The sequence below is a fragment of the Anguilla anguilla genome, chromosome 8 (genome assembly GCF_013347855.1).
Source record: "Anguilla anguilla isolate fAngAng1 chromosome 8, fAngAng1.pri, whole genome shotgun sequence".
NCBI lineage: Eukaryota > Metazoa > Chordata > Actinopteri > Anguilliformes > Anguillidae > Anguilla > Anguilla anguilla.
The window spans coordinates 51,214,846-51,232,345 of NC_049208.1; the positions used below are offsets into that span (position 1 = coordinate 51,214,846).

General features: G+C 48.0%; 1 protein-coding gene across 1 annotated transcript; it reads right to left on the reverse strand.

Moving 5' to 3' along the window:
* Positions 1-533: 533 nt before the first annotated feature.
* On the reverse strand, positions 534-11,087 carry LOC118234233 (forkhead box protein O6-like). Its single transcript, XM_035430641.1, has 3 exons — positions 10,447-11,087; positions 9,681-10,180; positions 534-4,341 (listed from the first exon to the last, which is right to left on the reverse strand). Exons 1-3 carry the CDS (start codon positions 10,523-10,525, stop codon positions 2,857-2,859), a joined length of 2,064 nt encoding a protein of 687 aa, XP_035286532.1. The 5' UTR covers positions 10,526-11,087; the 3' UTR covers positions 534-2,856.
* Positions 11,088-17,500: the final 6,413 nt, after the last annotated feature.

Genomic DNA, 17,500 nt, shown 5'->3' on the forward strand with positions numbered 1-17,500 from the left:
CCCCCCCCCCCCCCCCCCCCCACACACACTGCACACAGCACAGAAGGAATTTCCGGAGCGCAGGCCATTAGCAGTGCAATGCATTGTGGGAGGGAGTGGGGGCAGTACCTGGGGGAGCGATATGGTGGGGCAGATGAACGCTTCCCTTGGGGCAAAGGCATCCATCAGGGCTGAGAGGGCAGCTGTGACTCGCCATGAGCTGCAGAGCCAATAACAGGCCATATTACACTCACACACTCAGTCACACACACACACACACACACATGCATACACAAGCCCGAAAGCACACACACGCACACACACACACGAACTCATGCACATGCGTGCTCATACACGCATAGGTGTACACATACACATCCACACACAAGCACACATGCACACACACACACACACAAACAAGCAAGCGCACACAAACACACACACATGTATACAAACACACAAACACACATAAACACACAGATGCACAAACGTGTGTATGCACACACAAACAAATGCATGAGAGACATATTCATAAACACACAAATTGAAAGACGTTTGTTTTTGGAAAAAAAAACATTTACTTTCACTTGGACTTAATTCACAAGAAGATAAGACACACATTCTTTGAAAAAGGACTTGATGTCTGTGAAAACCATTAAATATTGTCAATAGACATTTTATACAAAATAAATTTTACAAATTAAAATATAAGAAGGCTGTGCATTTATAACAAGGATGGCATAGCCCTGGAACAAAAGGCTAACCCTCACTCAAGATGCTAAATTCCCACCTTTGGCATCCTGAAATATAAACTGGATACACACGCATAAAGCTTTCCGTCTGAGCGCCCAGCGCGTTCTGCGGCCACGCGCCGCCCTCTGCAGCGCTGCCCGGATGCAAGGCCCGGGGTTTCGAGAGAACCTGCCAGTCCGAGCGAGGACGAGGGCCCACGCACGGCTGTGCGAAAAAAAACGCTCAGCCAGTTCACCGTCTCCCGGGAAACCGAATCAACCTTCCGACACCCAACATCTGTTTTATCCAATCACAATGCTGCTGACTTCATTACGTCATCAGCCTCCGACAACCAACATCTGTTTTTATCCAATCACAGTGTTGCTGACTTCATTACATCCAGTGCAAGCAGAAACAGCTGGAGCGGTGCTCTCCTTCCTTCAGCGTGGATCGTTCAGCAGGACAGTCCACCCGCCCCCTGCCAGATCACCTAGCGGTGAGCGCAGGGTCACCACGTGTGCCTCGTAGGTCGAGAAAGGAGGGCTTTTCCTGGAAAGGGATACTCACGAATACCACCTTCCGTCTCAGCAATGTTCACGTCGCTTTAAGAACGGTGAGAAGGAACTGAGAACCAATCAGATGAAGGCCTGTGGATCAGAGGAGAGGAGGCTGGGCCTTTGATTGGCCGGCCCACTGGAATTCTGATTGTCTGATTTTCTGAATCAGATGTTCACCTGAGGTTCAGATTAGCTGACTGAGCTGACTTTGTACTGAGACCATACAGAGGACTTCTGCTAGTTCTGTTCAGTAAATTACCTGGTACTAGGAAGGGATGTGGAGAGAACTGGAGCAATGGGGTGAATTAAGCCTTTAAGGTCTTATGAATTAAGGTCTTCTATGGTGTTTTAATGGATTAATGATCATGTTGGGGGGGGGAGGGGTGGCTGTCTTTCAGAATCTTTCAAGATCCTTCAGTCTGTGCTTGTAGACTACCCTCTTCAATTCAAATGCATTTCATCACACCACACAGTGTAAATTAGTCAACCACAGGGTTTGCCCATAAGAGATACCTTTTTCAGTATTGTGAAGGAACATAACCATATGGGAGTAAAGAATTAACTTTTAAAAACTAGACCTGGGTCAAATGCGTATTTTTTCTGGATTCAAATACTTTTCTTCGCTTTACTGATCTTGTCTGGTGTACTGGAACCACTGAAATACTTTTTAAAAAGTGCAAACCCCGCCTACTGGATATATTGGCAGGCTCAATTACACCAGCCAAGATCAATAGAGCACAGAAAAGCATTTAAATCCAAAACAAATACGTATTTGACCCAGGTCTGTTAAAAACTTGAGGAATGTATCAGGACAGCTTACTTGCTAGCAAGCTAGCTAAATCATAGGAAGCCAAATAGCTGGATGGCATAAAACTTTGAATGAAATTACTCCATGTGCTTGAAGCTTATTTAAATTTGCTCATTGACTACCCCATTATTTTAGCTATAGAGGCATTTCATGAACGTGTATTTATGAATATGTACATCTTCTGGGTCCCATGTATCATTATGAGAAAAACAGGATTTATCTTACTGTCATATTGTTACTCATAAATCCGCCCAAATTTTAATGACTGCCTTGGTGTGAATATGCTAACATAACAAGCTAGGGAGGTCAGAACTGAAATATGATTTAGACTATGGAGGGCACACAGAATTGAGTAAACTGTCTGTTCCAACAGAGGGCAAGAAAGAAAGGTATCCTGAGACCAGACCTGAGTCAAATACGTATTTGTTTTGAATTCAAATACTTTTCTGTGCTCTATTGATCTTGCCTGGTGTAATTGAGCCTGCCAATATGACCAGAAGGCGGGGTTTGGACTTTTTGTCAGTGGTTCAAAAACCACTCTGGTCTTTTTGATTGGTTCAAAAACACCAGACAAGATCAGTGAAGCGTAGAACAGTATTTGAATCCAAATCGAATACGTATTTGACCCAGGTCTGCCTGAGACTGGCAGATGCTTGCGTATGTCTATACCAGCCAATCACAGTTAAGCTTCAGGCACACCCAGACCACAAACCGGGGACCCCGCCTAGAGTGAGCGGCCCAGCCCGGCAGCTGAAGATCTCTCTGACCTCGCCGCTCGTCTCAGCCTGGCACCCAGTCCTGGGCGCCGGCGTGGTAAGGGCCAGTGAGGCCCCCGAGGCCCAGGCCCAGGCCGCGCCCTTGGGGCAGGGAGGGGTGAACGACGACGCCCGCGTCCTGCGAGCTCACGGCGTCATTCAGGAAGAACGGCTCGACTCCGCGGTCCAAGGTGCCGTGCAGGAACTCGAGGCTGGAGTCGGCGGTCAGCTCCTTGTAAGGATGGCTCGGGTAGTGATAGGCGTGGTAGCCGTAGTAACCTTGGGCGTGGAAATAGTGGTCTTGCTGCTGGCGGTGGACGTTATAGGGTTGGTAAAGATGGCCGGGTGACTGGGCGGGAGAGGCGGGGGGCAGGGCGTGGGCTTTCGAGGGGGAGCTGTAGGGAGCGTGGGCTTTTAGGCTGCAGTAGGACTGCAGAAGCCCGGAGGTAAGCCTAGGAGAGAGAGCCAGTTGCCGGTGGTGACCACGGTCATGACTGAGGTCACGGTCATGGTTATTGTGACTCAGGTCGCGGTTGTCGTGGTGACTGCCGTTCCGACCGCGATCAGGAACGCGACTATAGCCGAGATCAAGACTGTGGTTGTGGTTATGGCTACGGCCAAGGTCGTGACCGCCGCAATGGTTGGGGTTGTCCCCGAGGTCTTCACTGTGGGCGCCCATCCCAGGATGGGACAGGGTGCCCAGGGAGTGAACGGGCCCGTCCCGTCCCAGCCGAAGGTTTTTGGCGAAGTCCGGCGGGCCCCCGGCGAGCAGGGTCTGCAGAGCGGCGGCCCCCGAGTATCCCGGCGCGGGGCCGCGGGCGAGGTCGGGGCTCGGCAGGACGGTCTGGAGGGGGCGGGGCGGCGGCTGCCGGTGCGAGGCCTCGCCGGGCCGGCCGTAGACCGAGCTGCAGTGGGAGAGCAGCCTCTCAGAGGCAGGACTGAAGGACAAGTGGGAGACCCGGTGATGAGGGAGCTGCTGGGGGGGCAGGGGGAGCTGGGGGTAGCCCTCGACCAGGCTGACGGTTCCAGTGAGGTCAGCCAGGTGGGGCAGCTCCAGAGCAGGGGGGTTTGCAGGGGGGGAGGCTGGGCGGGACAGCCCCTCTCCCTCGGCCTCCTCCTCCTCCTCCTCCTCCTCCTCCTCCTCCTTGGCCGTTATGGGCGAAAGGCGAACGCCAAGAGCAGAGTCCGAGGAGCCGTCGTGGGAGCGGGCGTCGCCCCAGGAGTCAAACCCCGCCCCCCCTCCACACCCAACCCCGCCCCCCCGCGACCCGGGGCTGCTGCGCTCGGGGGAGGGCTGCGGCCCCGCCCCTCCCCCCGCCCTCTTCCCGCCGCCCCGCCCCTTGCCCCTCCACCACCCGGCGCCGTCGTCCGTGGAGACGGCCCGCCTCCGGAGGGCCTTGCCCGTCCTCCCGCCCCCCGGGTTGAGCATCCACCAGGAGCTCTTTCCCGCGCCCTCGTTCTGCACCCGCACGAACCGCGAGTGCAGGGACAGGTTGTGCCGGATGGAGTTCTGCGGAGGGGTGGAGAGAGAGAGAGAGAGAGAGAGAGAGAGAGGGAGGGGGGAGAGAGAGAGAGAGAGAGGGAGGGAGAGAGAGAGAGAGAGAGAGGGAGGGGGGGAGAGAGAGAGAGAGAGGGAGAGAGGGGGGGAGAGAAGGAAAACGGGGAGAGAGAGGGGGAGAGAGAGGGGGGAGAGCATGGGAGAGAGAGGGGGAGAGAGAGAGGGGAGGAGAGGGGGGAGAGAGAGAGGGAGAGGGGGGGAGAGAAAGAAAACAGGAAGAGAGTGTAGTGGAAAGAGAGGGAGAGGGAGGGGGGAGAGAAAGAAGAAAGGAAGAGAGAGTAGGGGAGAGAGCGAGAGAGGGGGAGAGAAAGAAAAAAGGAAAAGAGAGCAGGAGAGACAGCACTTAGGAGAGGGGGAGAGACAGAAAAAGTAAGAGAGAGCAGGAGAGAGAGGGAGAGAGAGCGTGAGGGAGAGGGAGAAAGACAGAAAAAAGGAAGAGAGAGTACGGGAGAGAGAGGGAGAGCGACAGAGAATTAGGAAAAGGAAAGAAAGAGGCCAGAGACAGTGAAAGAAAGGGTGAGTGTGAGAGTGGAAAAAGAGGGAGAGAGGGGTGGGTGTAGGAGAGAGGTGGTTAGAAATTTTACCACAGCCCTCCTCACGGAGCTCAAAACCAAAACAGATGACTCACAGTGTTACGCATAGACTCGCTGAGTCACACTCCAGTGTGAGAGACTTCACTTTCAAACCGTCAAATTATCACAGAGAGTAAGCAAATAAAGTCACCTCCCACTACCAGGTCAAAGACACAGATATTGACTGCAGGCCTTCTGAACGGTAGACCTTGAAATCAAGCCAAAGGCTACAATATCAAGCAGTGCAGTTTGGAGGCCATTAGAGGAAAACCCCAGACAGAGTGGAGGGACAGAGAGAAAGGATGAAAAAAGTAAAGAATAGGAAAGGGTTTTGAGTCTGTAAACGACATTGGCTGCATCACCCTGATTTTTCCATGCAGTGTTTTAAAATTCTGGGGGAATACAAACACACATGCAAGCCCTGGAACAAAAACTGAAGTATCCATCATCCAAACTTCTGCATTTGACATGGTTGGAATAATTTAAACACAACTACTGAGGCTTTCAAAATGGAATCATTTAACAGGCCGTTAGAGCATGTATATATATATATATGTGTGTGTGCATGCATAAAATAAGTGTAAAATTCAATATGTCAGTACAAACCGGACTGTTTCCATCCAAGATAACAGATACACCTGATGATCAGGTGTAACAGATATACCTGATGATCACGTCACCCAAGAAAAAATACAGCAAACAGCATCCATGAAGCACAGATGGTTATGCTCGAATTATGAACTACGCATTTATTAATTAAGCTTTTCACCAATATAGAAATATAAAGACAAATTGGACCCCGTTAATAACAGAGACATTTGTGTTATCTTGTGTAAAGGTTATTTGGAACATTGTTAATGTTAGAATATTTATCTTCCTTGACAAGAAAACAAATTATTTATTGAAAAAGGCAAACTGCCTTCCAAATCACTGCACTACAGACTAACCAAAACACATTAATTTAAAACAATAGTCCATAGTCTCACTGTAGTGTAATAGCTGCAGACCCTAACTATCCTAGCTATAGCAGTACTGTCAGAACTGGGTCCTGGCTGTAAAACCAAAAATGGCCTAAGCCATTTTTCGATCTTCTGTAAAATATCTATTTCTGGAAAGTGGATAAGAGTTCACTCAAGGTAATACAGCTCTTAGGTATAACCTTAATCACACACACACACACAAACACACACACACCCACACACACACTTCTTGCTCTCTCAGCCTGGTACGCTAGGCCACTCATTACCACTATGCCAAGCTACCGGTTGCTAAGGAGACCTGTGGGAGAGGGAGGGTTCCTGTTGCCATGGCAGCAGATCTGCTTCCTTATTACTGAGCCTTCTCATGTTACCTGACTAAAGCACGGACTCAACAGGAAAGAGAGAGAGAGAGAGGGAGATTGGGGGCATGTACACAGTCAATCTCAAAGAGAAAGTGTAAACAGGGAAACAGAACATTGTGTACACATGCAGAGGGTGTTAAGAAAACTGAATGAAAAAAGCAAAAAAAAAAAAAAAACAACACACAGAGAAGGACAACACGGGGGAAAAAAAAGAAAACAAGAAATTGACCTTTTTCCCTCGAACCTGGGATCTGGGACCAGAGCCGCGGTAGATTGCCGAGAGTCTGCCGCTCCCATTAAACCTCACCATGTCTTCTCTTTAAAAGTAGAAAAAAAAGTAGTCTTTGGATCTATTTTACTATCGCCTAAGTAAAATGGCACCGCTTTTATAGAACATTCCCAAGGCCAAGCACAACAAAACAGATTCCGGTGTGCCTTCTATTTGAGTGGGTGTAAAGGGCTCGCAGCAGCCAATCAGGAGAGAAAGCACTCACAAGTGACAGGCCTTCATTCCCAACAAAGGTATTTTAATAGCTGCAGAACCTGGCAGTGTGCAAATCCTCATCACAAACAAACAAACAAAAAAAAAAGAAAAACAGAAAAACTGTCGGGAAGAAGGGGACCAATGGGGCGAAAAGACAGAAACTGACAGGAGGCGAGACAGGTAGCATGTAAATGAGAAAAAACTGACTTACAGATGAGAAAAAGATGATAGCAGAAAGGCAGTGAGAAAAAGAGAGAGAGAAAAACAGAGACAAGTAGAGACAGAGAGTGAGGGAGGGAGAGAGAGGGATAGAGAGAGACAGAGAGACAGAGAGAGTTCATTTGAGGCTATCCATCAGCTCAGAATCATCACTCGTGTGGAGTGAATATTAAATGCATGACCTTGCATCCTGACCTGTTTTCCATCCACCTGAGCAACAGACTCTCTCACGGCTGCCACTGCTCCACTCAGAACACTATGTCCTACTGCTGCTGAGGACTGAAGAGGAACCCACAAAATGTGACTGCAGCTCTAAAAAAGATGATGATGATGATGATAATAATAAGAAGAAGAAGAAGAAAAAGAAAAAGAAGAAGAAGAAATAATAATAATAATAATTATAAGAAGAAGAAGAAGAAGAAGAAGAAATACTTGCATTTCGATCACAGTTTAAAAACATGGCCTGCCTCACAGGTTGTCCTTATGTCCAACGAGCACACGTGGACATGGCCCATGTTGCCCACATATCCCATAATACTCTGGACCAGAAGAGCCCGTGATAGGCCGATGCGTTTCCTCCCGGGCCAGTCATTGGCTGCCCACGCCGCTCGTTCCAGGGCTGCCGTAGTGAACGTACCGGCCCCGGGGGAACACAAGCTGCCCGGTGTCGGTGAAGCCCGGTACCGGTGAAGTCTGGTGTCGGTGAAGCCCAGTACCGGTGAAGCCTGGTGACGGTTAACCGTGGTGCGGACCGACCAAACCACGTCACAGGTGACGCACTGGGTATACTAATCCCCCCCCCCCCCCCCCCCCCCCCCCCCGCATTATAAACCACAGCACCTCACTTGGACAGATCATTCATCTCCCTTTGCCCCAGGTACACCATCGAGGGGGAATAACAACCTGCCGCGAACAACTGATTAAAACCACAAGCGCCTCGATCTGTCCCTGTCAGTCACAGGCAGAAATGTCTTGCCTTCAGAGTGGACCGTATTTCATTCAGATATCATGACCGCGCGGTGTCTGCCAAGGTCCGGAAAAAATAATATTGCATGTTTAAAAAATGAACACGTCTGTCGCCCCCAGGCACACGCGTGCAAATTCTGAAACGCGCAGAGCGAGTTCTTTCCCGAATAAGAACCGCACTTTCGCACGTCTCAAAAGCATCCGGAGCTTCGTAATTGGGATGGATTGAGGCCATTTAAAAATGGATAGACAGAGAGAGAGAGGGAGAGAGAGAGGGGTACAGGCAGGGGGAGGACCAGGACTACCGAGGAAAAGGAAGATGGGGGTGCATAATTTTACCCTTCCAGATATCTGACAACAAACTGCCCATCTGCACAGAAAGGTGCAAACAATATTTAGAGAAGAAGAGGAGAAGGCAAAGGTACAGAATTCATCACACTGTGCAGTTTACAGCAGGCACTGATAGCTTTGGCAATCTGTGCTCTTGTGAAGTAGAGCCAGAATAATGGAAGGGTGGGAACTGTGACATCAGCAGCTCATTCTGTGGGCACAGACAGGGAGCATTGTGGGTATTGTGGGTGGGTCTGTGGCTGTGGTGCTTGGCTGTGGCCAGTATGAGAGAAGTTGTCTGCCTGCAATTAAAGCGAACTGAGAAATCTGCTCTGCCTCGGTAATTAGCCTGGTTTGAATTATTAACTATTTATCCCCCCTGGACCCAGAGTACTGCTCTCAGCACAGATACATACGCGCGCACACACACGTTCATACATGTGCGCACACACAGACACACAGAGCATGGAACGCTAACACGCAGGCCCGATGACTCACTTGTGTAGACAGGCTAGCAGGCTAGCACACTGGCATTGGTGCACTGGCACCGTTGCATTGCAAGGCTGACACAAAGACAACCAGGCAGCAAGGAGGCCTCCGTCACTGTCCGCCACAGCTAGCTTCAGACAGTACCACACCTTCCATCAGAGGGCCTAAAAAAGTTTACTATAACTGCATTGCTGAGAGAGCCATCAAACTGAATCCTCTCATCTTGCCCATCATGACGGTTGTCCATGCAATGACCTAGGCAAATATGTTCATGCTGTAAGTCACTACAGGTAAGGCCTCCTGTATAATGTCATGACAAGGCAATGTAATCTAATGCCAGTCTACCAGTGCACTAAAATCAGTGTACCAGCGTACCAGCGTCAGAGTGCCACTGTATCAGTGTCAATATCACTGCTAAGTGTGCCAGTGTGAACATACTGTATCGCTGCTAAGTGTGTCAGTGTATGAATGTTAGCGTGCCAGTGAATAAGAGCCATCATATCAGTGTAAGTGTACCCATGCAACAGACTCACTGTGCCAGTGCATTTGCCACTGTCCCAGCTTGTTAGAGGTCTAGTATAGTAGACTTAATGTAACAGGGAATCAGTGTGAGTGTTCGCTTATCAACTCTTATATTAAAAAAGGTTAGGTCTTATCATATCTTACATCTGCAATGAATGTTTTGGAAAAGCCATTTGTTTCCAAGGTCAGTGTAACCAATGGAGAGTATGTGTGAGTATCTATGACAAAACTAAGAGTGCCACCAACTTGACGCTTAAGTTATGTGTCATCGAAGTAAAATGTATACATTCAAGTATACGTGTTCCACCCTACACGCTCAATCCATTCCTCGTGTTATTTCATTATTCGTTGATAAAAAAAACATTACCTTCCACCCCGCTGAACTGTTGCTGTCCCCTTTATCCTTGAAATAAGGTACACACCGGACCATCCAGTCGTAGATCTGTGACAGCGTGAGTCTTCTGTCAGGCGCGCTTTCAATGGCACGCGTGATAAGATCCGCGTAAGACTGGTTTCCCCACGCGTTCCGTCGCGAGGACTTGGCTTTGCGCAGCTGCACGTCGATCACCGTGGCCCTGGGTAGGTTTGAGAGAGTCGTCGGACTGGGAGCCAGGGCGACTGCTGAATGCTTGGACTCAGCCGGCACGCCGCCGCTCCATTCGACTCTGCACGCGGGAACATAGTCCGACTCCTCCTTTATGGAGCACAAGTGGAGACCAGGGTACCCGTCCTCGACTCCCATAAAATCTTCTGGGCATGGCAGCGGCCAAGTACAGGAGCGTGGCCGGCACTGGGGTGCGTAATCCGGATCGATTTCAACCTGCTCCTCCCGCCGTTCGTCACCGCGCTCCATCATCAGCATCTGTCCTGAATTGCAAGACTCACTTGGTAAAATAAGGACCATTACAATCAATTCAAAAGCAGTCTAAGGATTGTTCTGGAGTTAACGTAAAAGCGACAATATCGTTCGTGCAAGAAATGGAATAACACACGCAGTTATGTAGCCTATCACGCGTCTGCAGTAGCACAAGTGAACATATAATGACACAGCGACAATAATGTAGCCTACAGTTATACACGCCTTTTAATGAAATTGTGCGAGGAAAAATGAGGAAAGCAGCCCGTGTACTCGCCTACCAAGTGATTCCATATCCCGGCGTGGCGCGCATCAGTATGTCTTTTTGAAGCATTAAGCATTTCCCCTTCAAACATGCTGCAAGCAGCAACAGATGACAGCTTTGACAGCGGTCCAACAGTGATCGTTTGCAGATGTATTTTCGACCAAAGGATAGGAAATCAGAAGATTTCAAAGATCGCCGTCTTGTCTGCAGATTTGTCACCGGCGACACGAGCATGAAGTGCCATCGCGAGCGCTCCAGATAGTGTGCGGTGCCCCCACAGCGAGGACAACTACCCTCTTAAAAATCAGGTCGCATGAATCTTTAATGAAGCGCCGGAATTCCAGACGAAATTAGACAAACGGCTCCGGCAGCTCTTTGTTGTTTAGGAGCACCATGGATATGCGCTTCTCTCGTTTATATCTAGTAAATATAGCCTATTGTATACTAGTCTCTCCGCATTTATTCTCTCACGGTAGTGAGCTGTAGGCTGCACGTGGATGGAGCATGGATGCATTTAATAAAGTCTGTTGGATAATCGATGAACTGGTCAAAAAGTCAATCCCGGTAGGCATAATAATAAAGCGGAATGATAAATGCGGGATACCTTGATATAGCCTGTATATGTTTAACTGTGCATTACACAAGCCAAAACATGCGTAGTAGCAACAAAGACGTTAGAGAATGCGTTGATTTATCTATCATATAAACCTTGCGTCGTGGAGGAATTTAAGCTGGAAAAAACACACAAAACCGAGCGAATTGCGCCTGTTGTGCACACAATGCATGCGGCCAATTTTGTGTTCATTAGATTAAAAAAATGTGTAAGCATTGACAGACTCAATGAAACTCCTTTGTTCTATCTCGGCGTAAATAATTAAAAGGCTATTCGTCGCAAATAGTTGACATCTCAGTCACGATATTACGATGCTTCCCGTTTTTTTGCAGTTACATTCTCCAGAAAAGGCACCCATTCGACCGGAAGGTTCCCTGCAACCTGTTGCAGTGACAGTACAGGCCATGGTGGGTGTGCGGGGTTACTTCCTTGTGGGCAACTGGAAACTGGAAACTGGATTGACTATGTTCATTTGTGAATATTGATTGCCGGAATATAATAGTGATAGGTTACTTTTAAAAGAATTAGGATGTGTCAGATTCACATATTTTTTATTGGACCTTGGAGTAGCTAACTGCTGCGGGCAGCCAGGACAGCTGTTGATCATGACACGTTTTGGCAACTGCCTATGCTAATTGCATACGTGCCAGACTGAATGCCCATTCCACAGCATCCGCTTGGGCATAGTAGATATCTGTAAATGTCTGGCCCCTGCCTGACTCTTAAAGGCGGGGACGCTTGTATTCGCTTTTTTCTGGCCAATTTCGTGGACCATTCCCCCCTGGTGACATATCCATATATTATTGACAGCTGATTGTCTTCCGAAACAAAATGTGGAAAGACATTAGCCTGGGGGAGGGCCGCGTGCGTGATTAAAAAGGCATGGGCCTGTGGTTTTAGAGAGCAGACGCGGCGCTGTTCTAACAAGAATGCTGTCTGCCTCGCATCCTGCGGAATGAATAACGCCAAGACTTTGTTTCGGCTCAAAGAGCTCAATATTTCAGTCTAGTAAAACAGAACCAGAGCGATGACAGCCACTAAAATGAAGGCGTAAAGCTTGCGAACGGGAGATGAATGCCAAACAGCCGCTCGCTGGCACGCGCGCGCACATCGCGCCGTCGCCGGCTCGTCGCGGTCGCGCCAGTGTTGTGAAACCCGAGGAACCGCTGGCGACTCGCCGCCGCCGCCCGCCTCATGAAAGAGCGGAGCTGGCTGGCCCCCGAGAGGAAGGAGGCCCCTACTCGGGGACAGGAGTCAGGCTACAGGTGCTCACCACGCCCGTGTCACTACCCCTGCACGTCTTCCCCTCGCCTCCAGGAGGGACCATTCCACGCAGGGGATACCACGGCAACCGCAGACACAACAGCAGTGGGGTGGCAGTACAGTGCGATGGCTGCCCGAGGGTAAAATCCCAGCTGGGGGTACTGCCAAGTACTCTAGAGCAAAGTACTTAGGCTGTTCCAGTTAATATCCGGCTATACAAACGGATTTGATGTAAAATCAAAAGTGTCCAGACCACTTTGTATAAGACCATCTGCTAAATGCTTACGTGGAAATAAGAATTACGGTTCCACCATTCTCCGTGAAATTTGCAATTACCGTATGTCTTTAGCCATTACTAAAACTGCAATGACTGCTCCTACTACAAGGTAGTGCTGTCTGCAACCCGAAGGTTTGATTTTTAAAAAAAGAAACGGGCTTTGTGTTATTACGAAGTCATTTTCATCAAACTGCCCACGTTTCCTGAGGTGAAACTGTCACACAATCACACCCAACCTAGCCATTTGTTTCCCAGGTTTGCTAGCCTTGGTAGCGATCAAAGGGAACGGGGGACAATTCAATCAAGCTGAAATGCGAATACGATGGCCTTCTGGTTTACGAAATATTTCAAGAATGGCCATTGAAATTTAATATACAGAGTGTGTGAGAGAAATCTTACAACCTTGTTCCTTGCTCCTGGAGAAAAGGCAAAGCAGGTTATTCGTGTGGCCTGTGTCCATGACATGAACAAGCTTGGTGGGGGCGGGGGGGTGCAGCATGGTGCATTGTCCCAGAAGCAAAGACCCCCCCCCCCCCCCCCCCTTTTGATGAGGTCATCCTCACTACTTATAGCACTCAAATAAGCCAATCAGCGGGGGCGACAGCCTCTTCACGCACCACCACAGGCCTAACGCGAAAGGGCATAATAGCGGTCCGTGCACCCAGAGTGGCTGCCGGTTCGAGTCCCTTTGAGGTGAATGTCAGCATGTCCAAATGAAACGGGAGAAAAGCTAATCCTTAACACTCCTGCACTTCACAGTTCAGTGTCGGTGTTGGTGTCGGGGGCCTGTGATTGGCGCCTTCGCCGAGCGCGAGTCCCGTACGCGTATCGACGGCCGTCGGGCTGCAGAGAGAGACACCAGGCGCCCCGGGGCTGTGTCTCCAGCAGCTGAGGGGAGACAAAACAGAACTACTGACGCAGATCCCTCTACTGTAATTACAGCACTGCCACAGCAACCAGAGAGCATGCACGCACGCGCACGCACACGCACACGCACACATACATACACAGACCCAGACACACACACATACACACACACACACTCACAGACACACATACATACACACACACACACACACATACACACACACACTCACAGACACACATACATACACATGCACACACACACATACACACACACACACTCACAGACACACATACATACACACACACACATTCACAGACACACATACATAAAAACACACACACACACATACACACGCACACATACGCACACGTTCACAGACACACATACATTCATGCACGCACGCACGCACACATACATACATACACAGACACACACACACTGATGATCTGCAGAGATGCTGGTAACCTAAAATGACTGAAGAGCATTTACCACCATTCAGCCTTTCTCAAGGACGCTTCACAAATGCTTTAAAATGGAGTACAGGCAGTGAGGTAATTCCCTTCTATACACACACGGATAATAAGCTGCAACCCTTTTTATGCTCGTTTAAAAATGTTTTTTTATTTTTAATACTGGAGGTGGAGAGGGAGTGATCTGAGGTTCAGCAGGTGATTAGACTAGGAGAACCAGACAGGGATTTTTCTCAGGATGTCGAGGAACTTGGCACATTTTACAGCGAGCTCCACTGACTGTTTTAAGACCTTTTCATTAAGAAGGTAGTGTCGCCTGCATTATATACTCCACTGCATTATGTACACTGTAGTAACGGTTTTATACTTGTGTAAAGAGAAAGACTTGCCACCCATCAATTCAATTTCACTTTCAATAAAAGCGTTTTTCTTGATCTTATATCCAAGTTCTAGACAAAGCTCAGCATCACTCGGGCTCAGACATGGAACCAACAAGAATGCTAGGGAGACCTCTAGTGGTGGCACATAACATTGCAGCAATAAGCACATCTTTACTTCAAAAGTGAAAAAATATCAAATGTGTGTAAAAAAAAAAAATATATATATCAGGGAAGGGGCAAGGAGTCTTAATTTTCTACCAATTTATTACCAAAGCTAACCAAATTCACACAGCAACTTTGAACAATCATGACCATGCCAAACAATACTGAAAAAGTATCAGTTATTTTGAGCAGAGAATATTTATAGGATGGTAAAATAAGGAATTCCAAAGACAAGGATCTATGAGGTTGGTCATCCATCTTGGCTAGCTAAAAGGAAACAGACCTGTAAATGTGATCCTGGCAAGTCATTATGGACAATAAAAATATGCAGGTAGTAAATGCAACAGTTTTCCAAGTGATAGTTCTAGGGGGTCTACTAACGGGGTTGTAATGGTCTATAATGCCACATTATCCTGGCCTTTTTGTGGATGCACTCATACTCTCAGATGGCAAGAGCGCGTGACCATCTTCTCCCCACGTTAAAGCATTTCTTTCCCTCGAATTCCACCTTTGAACAGTAAGACCAGCAATATGCTGTACTGTAACCAGTCCTGCCAATTAACTCAAGATAGGTTCGGTTTATACTAATCTGAAACATTCAGAAACGTAAGCGTCATCGCCACAGAAACAATGGAATGGCAAGGGAAGGGAGAATGGTCAAATTCAGCTTTCCTTTAAGTTGGAGCAACAAAAACAAAACAACAACTCATGTACAAATTAAAATCAGGCGTTGATCCAAGAATTGAAAATCTGTTAACACAACTGGACACACATCAGCATCGAGCTCAGCACAAACAGCTGAACTTCATTCACAGTGGTTAAAAACTCAATTACTCCAGTCCCGTTTTGAAAAGCTTGTGAAGGGGGAGGGGCCTAAGTCACCCGTGACAGACAAGCGACCACTCCCCTCAGTCAGGCTAAGGTGCGAAGGGCCAAGCAGTACCCGTCCTGGGACACCTGTTAGCCTATTCCAAGCAGTGAAATCCTGTAGAAATATTAACAAAATATTAATAGCCAAGACAAACGGAAAAGCTCCACGTCATGTGACTTTCCAGGACGTGGAGCTTTTACTAACTGCCCACCCCAGGCCATACTCCCACAAGCTAGGGACATCAAGACCATTACATTTGGCCTTGTGCAGTGCGGTCCGATAAGCATACGGGCTACTGATTTCACATTCACAGCAGGAAACTGTACGGGCACATCAGAGCCTTTTTTTTTTTTTAAATTAAAAAAGAATCCACCAGTAAAGCAATGAGGTTCAATGAGGGCAGACGTGTGCTTGTTCCAATTTCATCCAATTGCGCGGAATGAATTGGTCCGATCCGGTAATAAGCTGTACACAATGAGCAAAGACAACTTTCCCGAAATGCACGCAACTTCAATTCTTGAGAGCAGGGCACGAACACGTACTTAAACTCTCGTACGTCATTCATAAATATATGTTTAAAAAAAAGGAATACAAATCAACAAAAACAAAATGAACAAAGAGTACAAGGTGGGGTGAACACAGTCACACTTAGCCCCTCCCAGTACTAAACTGCACATGTCCCTTTAAACGATTAGACTGAGGCTAACAATTAGCGTCATCCTAGATCGCCCTCTAATGGAACACTGCCATTAGCACGTTAATTTTTTTCTTCTTCTTTGAGGCAAACAAGGTGGCCCTCTCGTGTAAAACAACCGATTGGACATTGTGTCTTCAAAACGGTCAATTCTCATATTTCGGTAAATGTTTGTTGCACTTTCTGCGTTCAATGCCGTTCAAAGCTGCAAACACAGAACAGAGGGGAGCCATTTTGCGGCAGTGTAACTATTTCACTCGAGGAAACCCCCTGAGCATACACAACGGGCAGGTTTCTAGAGTTAAGGTTAGCCACCGATGCCTTGTGAAGATATGCCTCCACAACATAAAAGCAAAGCGTGTCTAACTAACGTGTCCGAATCGTTTTTCGGTTCAGTAACTCTCGAAACGGCTTCGGGGGTAAGGGTGTGGGAGCATTTGCTTTGCGTCCCCGGCCGTCAAATATCTTGCAGACAAAACTGAACCCTTTATGGTGTGAGATCACAAATAGGCCTACATGATCAGAATGTTCTTAACTGAACATTCTAATGCTGATGTCACAATCACAACTGGCAACTGAAAGCAATGGAGTTCTAGAACACTGAATTTAAAAAAAACATTCCAAAAAGCCTACTCTTAAAAGGGTTAAGTGTCACTAAATTGAGTGAATGTTGCCTTTTGGACCCAGGTGGAGTAAAGATAAGCAGGGAAACCGTGGAGCCTCCACCTGTATCACTGCTTACTCCACTCCATTGCTTTTCCTCTACTATGATCCCATCTCCTATTTTATACAAGACGACACACAGCAAAGGGCGGCGTGAAAGCCACACTGCGACTCCACTTTCACCACAAACATAAACTTTGTTTAAACAGGGTCATGTGACACAGACAGAATTCATTTCCGTTAATTACACAAGCATCCGAAAATTAGTACAAGTATAGTAATCCGGATTACTATACCCCCACATAACGCTCATTCATTCTTATAGGGACGTCACTGCTCAAAGTTTTAGTAGCATGTGTAGCATCTCTTAGCATTTCTGAACAGCAGTTTTTTTAAATATAAAAATATAAAACAATTCTCTCTCAAACGCAACCCCCCCCATTCCAGAGCAGCTAAATTTCGGAGTACCCACAATCCTCTCTCCTCCTGTCGGATAGGGTCTGCGGGGAGGCATCTCGCCTGGGTCCAGACCTTTGAATCCTGGAGTGCAACGAGTTGACAATTCTGTCTGATATCAGGCTAGGGAGGCGTCCCCAATACAACCGAATCTATCAACCCCCGACCAAAGGACAGGGCACGATCGGCCCCTCAAACGAACCGCAGCGGAGCGAGAACAGCGCTACAGACGTCACTTCCTTCGATCAACCCGCCTGCGCAGAATTCAACCCGCAAACCCTTCAGGCAATTTCCAAGTTCGACTGGAAAACCTTTGGCGTTATCCGGTGCGTCAAATCCGGTGCTTTCT